Genomic DNA, 7,179 nt, shown 5'->3' with positions numbered 1-7,179 from the left:
CGTAACAAACATACTTATTTTTTGCAACAAATGTATGTATTTTAACCCAAGCCACAATCTTTTCCTAAGCCTAACCAAGTTTTTTTGTTGCAAAAGTAAACCTAAAAACTAGATAAACCTACTTTGGAAGTTTATTTTGAAAAGACACTATGCGCATAACGGAAGTTAGGCAACAAATGTACTTATTTTATGTAACAAACATATGTATTTTAACCAAACCACAATATTTTCCAAAGCCAAATCAAGTATTTTTGTTCCATAAGTATATCTAAAAGTAAAGTAAATCTTTGTTGGAAGTTTATTTTGAAAAGACACTATTCATGTAACGCCTGTTCTGTAACAAACATACTTATTTTACGTAACAAACAAAGTATTTTAACCCACACCACAATCTTTTCTTAAGCCTAACCAAGTACTTTTTTTTGCCTAAACCTAACCAAGTAGTTTTGTTGCAAAAGTAAACCTAAAAACTAGGTAAACCTACTTTGGAAGTTTATTTTGAAAACACACTGTGCACATATCGGCAGTTAGGCAACAAATGTACTTATTTTATGTAACAAACGTATGTATTTTAACCAAACCACAATATTTTCCTAAGCCAAATCAAGTATTTTTGTTCTGTAAGTATATCTAAAAATAAAGTAAACCTTTGTTGGAAGTTTATTTTGAAAAGACACTATTCATGTAACGCCAGTTATGTGACAAACATAGTATTTTAACCTAAAACCACAATCTTTTCCTAAGCCTAACCAAGTACTTTTGTTGCCTAAACCTAACCAAGTAGTTTTGTTGCAAAAGTAAACCTAAAAACTAAGTAAATCTATGGTGAAAGTTTATTTTGAAAAGACACTATGCATGTAACGCCAGTTATGTAACAAACATACTTATTTTACGTAACAAACAAAGTATTTTAACCCAAACCATAATATTTTCTTAAGCCGAACCAAGTACTTTTGTTGTGTAAGTAAACCTGAAAACTAAGTAAACCTATGTTGGAAGTTTATTTTGAAAAGATTTGAAACTGACACGCCGTCCCAGACTGTACGTATTTGTATTTTGCCTCAATATCTCTACATTACGTCTACTGCCTTGTTGTTGAAAGGTGCTATACAAATAAATTTGCCTTTCCTGCGTTGCTGGAGTGTCCTTGAGCAAGACGACACCGTATCACTACCAGTGCTGATGTTCTGCAGATGAACCTGAACTTGAACTGAATTTGCCTTCTAAATGCTGACAAGATAAATAGTTTTTTTAACCTTCAAAAAGCCCACAGTCCTGCTCCTACCTGTTCTTCACACGCAAACATCACACATGACACACACACGAAGACACAAAGAGAGAAGAAGACCAGAGACTAACACTCCTGACAAGGTTGGCATCCTTTAATAATATCATAACATTTTCATTTATTCATTCATGTTTATTCATCTACTTTTAAAGATTTCAGGAAGGGCATTTTAGTATTGCTGATATCTTTTGCTCATAATTATTTATAGATTTAGTTTTACTACAGAAAATGTATGAAACCCATGTCATACAATCTGTCATTGTGGTACTTAATTGTGGGAATCATAGTGAAAGTAAATTATACCTCTTTTTGCTGGGGACCGCCTGGATTAAACTACAGAAAACACATCTTTATTTCCTTAATGCTGGTTGATTTTATTGTTTAAATGGTTTATTTGAGTTGCTATTTTCCTAAAATTGGAAGGAATTTGTAGTTCTTCCAATCTTCTGTTTGAATAATAACAATAAACATCATACAATTATCATTATTATTATTTGTAGCAATAGCAGTGGTCACTATATAACACTTATTGATGCAACAAGTGAGTTTATTTATAGCACTAACCAAGTACTTTTGTTGCGTAAGTAAACCTAAAAACTAGGTAAACCTATGTTTTATTTTGAAAAGAGTTGAAACTGACACGCCATCCCAAACTGTACGTATTTATCAAGTAAAACTATTTAGGCTTGAGAAGCAGGAAAACTAATAGAAGACACTTCTGATCAGGCACAAATCTTTATGGAAATAAAGCATATCAATTAACTTTGTATTCTTTTCCAGGAAATGTATTAAATAAATTACCAGCTATTGGGTAACAGTGGAATACAATCATCAAATGATGTTTATAATAGTCATTTTTGATCAATTTTGAGGTAAATATTGGGGTAATTTGGCAGTAATTCCAAAGAAATTTAAAATATTTGCTAATTATCACCGAATTACCATGAAATTTGCGGACCTGTAAAATTAAGTGTTACCCAGTTATCTTCTATGTTCTCAGTTGTATTTTCAGAATGTACTTCTTTACACGAAAAGAAAGGGACAAAGTTGGAGGTGTTGTTATTTATAGGTTATTATGCAACGGTTTTACTGGTCTGGCCCACTTCCTATCAAGTTGGGCTGTAGTGGCTCATGAACTAAAATGAGTTTGACACCACTGTCCTACTGTTTTCATGATTATGTCACTTCCTCTCTCTTTCCCTCCTCCTCTTCTTCAGGCCCATGGATTTGTACGCCAACACCTCTTCCTCTCAAAATGTTTCCCTCAACTCCTCCTCCCACAGCCCCGCCCCCCACGGCAGCTGCTTCAGCTCCCCACCAGGCTCCTCCATCTTCACCGCCTTTAGCGTCACCAACATCCTCCTCCTCCTCCCTCTCTCCGTCTTCATCCTCTGCTTTGGCTTCCAGCGCTGGCGGAAACAGCGCCGCAGCGCGACCATGAATCCAATAGACGTCTTCACCTACCACATGGTCGCCATGGAGATGATCGGCATCTGTGCGTCCGTCGTCTGCTGTTTCGGCGCCTTCACCGGTCGGGGGAACATGGTCGGGGTGGGGTGTAACATGTTTGCCATCATCTCGTGTGTGAAAATGTTCTTTCACGTCCTCACCTGTATGGAGCGCTACGTGGCGGTCGTTCACCCCATCACCTACCTGACCCTGAGTAAGACGGGCGGGGTTGCGATCAGAAACATCAGCATCGGGTGTGTTTGGTTGTCTTGCTCTGGGTTGATTGCTTTGAGGATTCTCACCAACCGAAATTTCAACATGATCCTGTTTTTCTGCAATTTGGTTTTGTCTTTGATCGTCAGCTCTTTCTGCAGCCTTTCTGTCCTCCGCGTCCTGATTCGTCCGGGGCCAGGGGACGAAGGCGAGAACAAGGGGAAGATTGACAAATCAAAGCAAAAGGCGTTCATCACCATCACAGCCATAATGGCGGTGCTGTTGCTGAGGTTTGGGGGGAATCTGGTTTGCTTGGCTCTGGCTTCCTCGACTGTGTTGAGCACCAGGAACCGCTGTGTGGTGCAGATATCAGGAATCTGGTTCTGTCTGCCCAGCAGTTATGTGATGCCGCTGCTGTTTCTACACAGAGCAGAAAAACTACTGTGTATTAAATACAACAAAAAATAAATTAACACTGCGTCATTTTATCATTGTAAATTAGGCTGACAGAGCACCATAGTCAGTAGGTGATTTGAGTAGGGATGTATTCCTGTTGTTGACCTGCCATCCTCCTATCTATCCCCTAGTAGCAGAGTGAATGCAGGGGCAGAGGGGTTGTTTAATTGAATGTTAGTCTAGTCTGCCTCATTGATTCTTTATCTGACTGAGGTTTGTGCAAGTTAGAATCTATGGCCCCGACCACGGAGATATCAGTAAGTTAGAATCTATGGCCCCGACCACGGAGATATCAGTAAGTTAGAATCTATGGCCACGACCATAACTCTGAAATATCAGTAAGTTAGAATCTATGGCCCCGACCATGGCTCTGAAATATCAGTAAGTTAGAATCTATGGCCACGACCATGACTCTGAAATATCAGTAAGTTAGAATCTATGGCCCCGACCACGGAGATATCAGTAAGTTGGAATATATGGCCCCGACCATGACTCTGAAATATCAGTAAGTTAGAATCTATGTGGAAATCACTGTACTGTAATTGTGTTTTTCTTGGTGTGCAGAAGGATGTTTTAATAAAACCATTCAAACGTCATTTCATAGTTGTTTGATGATTAATCAGTGAAGGAAAAGTAACATAACAGATTTGATGTGTTCATTTTTTTTTTTTATTTTTTTTTTACAGGAAATCCAAGATATACAGCTAATAATTAAAGAGAAAACAACATGTTAGGACACAAAAAAAACACACAATTTGATTATGCCATGGGATGATCATGGCTTATCCACAATTAGCCAGAAAGCTAATGTTTTGCTAGCAAGATTCAAAGACAATAACATTGTGTAGGGTTGACAAATAGTAAATATAATGTGAATAGCTAGCTAACCAGTGATGTCATTGTACCCAAATCCATATCTTAACATAACGCTAGCATAAAGCTCAGTCTTGTAAATAAACTGTTCAGGTTTTTTTGTAGCCAGCACATTAATTTAGAACAGAACAGAGTACTCACCCAAACCATGGTATAAAATCTACTAAATATTAAGGCTTCACTAATAAATTGTAGATTAAGGATGATTAAAGTGATTGTGAAAGGATTGTCACCCAACTCTGCAGCTCTGCAGAAAGAAAGTCGAACATCTAGCAGCTAAAGACACAGATATCTTTTCTAAGGAGCAGGTGGAGACCAAACCACCGGATGTTTGAATAGGCAATTGTTTGCTCATACCTGAAGCGATTTTATTCAAATCAAATCTAATCCTTATCCTCATTAGGTGTTGTTCTTACAACACGCTAATCGTCCTGCTCTGTGTACGAACAACAGAGGTAACACCAGACTGCTGGGGATACTAAACCAGTCGGTAGCCATCTCTGTCACACAATCACGAGTTATCACATGAAAAACATACCAAAGCAGATTCCCAAAACACCTCAACAACAGTGCTCCCTGTATGGCCATGATGGTGTAGAAAGCCCTCCGCTTTGATTGGTCAACCCTGTCCCCTCCCTGTTCCCCTGGCCCTGGACGAATCAGAACGCGGAGAACAGAAAAGCTGCAGAAGGTTACGACGATGAAAGAGAGAATCAAGGAGCATAAGTCCAAGTAAAAGGAGACAAGTGTAGTCTCCAGAGCTGCCACTCCAACGCAAAGCAGCCAAGCGCCCCCAATGATGATATTTCTGATTCTGATCCCTCTCTCTCTTCTCAGACTCAGGTAGGTGACGGGATGAACGACAGCCAGGTAGCGCTCCACACAGGTCAGGATGTGAAAGGACGTCTGTCCAAACCAGGTCAAGGACCAAAGAAAGTATCCAGCATATAGTAGACTGACATGAACCCAGTGGTACAGGCCACAAATAAAGGAGGTGCGCCCTAGGACACCAATCAGCTCCACGGCGACCATGTGGTAGGTGAAGCTGTCTGAGTGACTCGTCATTGCTGCCGCGGAGGTGGAGCGCTGCTGCCGCCGTCGTTGGAGACCCAGGTAGAGGACGAAGATGCAGAGAGGCAGGAGGAGGAGGATGGTTGTGATGTTGTATGCGTTAAAAATAAAGGAGCTTGGTTTGGTGACGAAGCAATCCATGTCCTCAGGGATGATAAGGTGCAGAAAGGAATCATTGGAGAAGGTGTTTACGGCCATATCTGTAAGAGAAAAAAACAGAAAATATATAAATAGAATTTATTGTCTATCAATCATAAAAGAGGGATCCCTCCTGTGCTGCTCTTCCTGCCACTTAAAGTTTATATATATGTGCATTTTTGCGCCACGCCTCATAAGCCGTATGAACATAAACACTATGTAGGGAGCATCTGGATGAGCCGACGCGCGGCATGAGGGGAGAACGAGAGTGCTGTAATTTATCTACACAATGTTCACGTCCTTTTGGTTAACTAATTAGTGAACTGTTTGTCATAACTGTTTTTGATTTTTAAACAAATATAATTAATGAAACATAAACGCAATTTTTACATAATAATAACAATATTTAAAAGTAGGGCTGTCAAAGTTAATGTAATTGTAACGCATTAACACAAATTTGTTTTAAGGCCACTGATTTCTTTAACGCAACTTGCAATTTTTAGGTTCTAGCGGATTCAGTTTTGGAACTAGAGTGAAGATACTTGTATCATATGAAACTAGAAAACCTAAGAAATCCGTTGATACCAACCATGTCATACTAGCTTGTCGGGAAGGAGGCTAAATAATGCACCAAACTTATGCAAAATTTTGACGAGGAAAAACTATCATGGCCATTGATTTCCAATAATAAATATATACGTACATTTGCATAAAGCAAGCATATTGGCCCACTCCCATGTTGAGTATTGAATACTTGACAAATCTCCCTTTCAGGTATATTTTGAACAAATAAAAAATGTCCAGTTAATTTGCTCAGTTAAGTATTTTAATCGATTGACAGTTCCGTTTAAAAGTTTTCTGAATCTGCTCTTTTAGGTCAAACATTTCCAGAAGAAGCAAATGTTGGCTGTGATATGTGTAAATAATAAAATTATTTAACAAGTATTGATAACGGTCAAAAATTATGTAAAATTGCATAGTTTTGAGACAAAAATCTTCAAATTGTTTGGGTGGAAATTGCTCCTAAATCCTTAATGCTACCCTACTACAGGCTACAAATAACACAGGAAAGCACTTTAGCTATTAACACGATGGGTAAATAAATATACAAACACACCACCTTCATGTTCCAGTTGGAATATTATTGGAGTATTATAGGCCTACTAAAGATGCATAGCCCAAGTATAATAATATAGCAATACAACCACAGCTGAAAATGACTGACACAGTATAACATGCTTAAAGAAAATATGAATAAATAAGAATAAGTCGCAAGAGATTGCTGATACTAGCCGATACACCAACATAATAAGAGAGTACTGGCACTTATATTTGTCCTCTTCAAGCACTGAATGTTGATTAAAGAAGATGATGATATTAAAAAGTAATAAGAAGACCAACCTTATCAGTATCAGTTTCTGATCTTCCTCCGTCTGTGGACTTGTGTGTCTGAGTATCTGATCCAAATATATTACTGGCTGTATATCGCAGCCCCACTCCACCTCCTCCTCTCTCTTTGACTCAAAATTCTAATATTTTATTTGAATAACAAAACAAATGGCAAAGACAAACTGACATGAATAATGAAATGAATAACCTATTTGCAGATACACAATTGCAGTGACAGATCAAATTGTTTTTATTGTTACATTTTTATTAATGGTAAATTGTTTGATTGTTAAATTGTTTTA

General features: G+C 38.2%; 1 protein-coding gene across 1 annotated transcript; it reads left to right on the top strand.

The window, feature by feature from the left end:
- Positions 1-1,274: 1,274 nt before the first annotated feature.
- Positions 1,275-3,983, top strand: LOC141761045 (uncharacterized). The gene is made up of 2 exons (XM_074624254.1): positions 1,275-1,371; positions 2,506-3,983. The coding sequence occupies exon 2, from the start codon at positions 2,510-2,512 to the stop codon at positions 3,416-3,418; it is 909 nt and encodes a 302-aa protein (XP_074480355.1). The 5' UTR covers positions 1,275-1,371; positions 2,506-2,509; the 3' UTR covers positions 3,419-3,983.
- The last annotated feature ends 3,196 nt before the right edge of the window (positions 3,984-7,179 follow it).

The sequence above is a fragment of the Sebastes fasciatus genome, chromosome 22, assembly GCF_043250625.1.
Source record: "Sebastes fasciatus isolate fSebFas1 chromosome 22, fSebFas1.pri, whole genome shotgun sequence".
Taxonomy (NCBI): domain Eukaryota; kingdom Metazoa; phylum Chordata; class Actinopteri; order Perciformes; family Sebastidae; genus Sebastes; species Sebastes fasciatus.
Note: the sequence above shows the minus strand (reverse complement) of the source record. Positions and strands in the feature narration are given on the sequence as shown.

What these genes read in the sequence shown, in the direction of transcription:
- LOC141761045 (XM_074624254.1), top strand. Translation starts at nt 2,510, where the DNA reads ATGGATTTGTACGCCAACACCTCTTCCTCTCAAAATGTTTCCCTCAAC.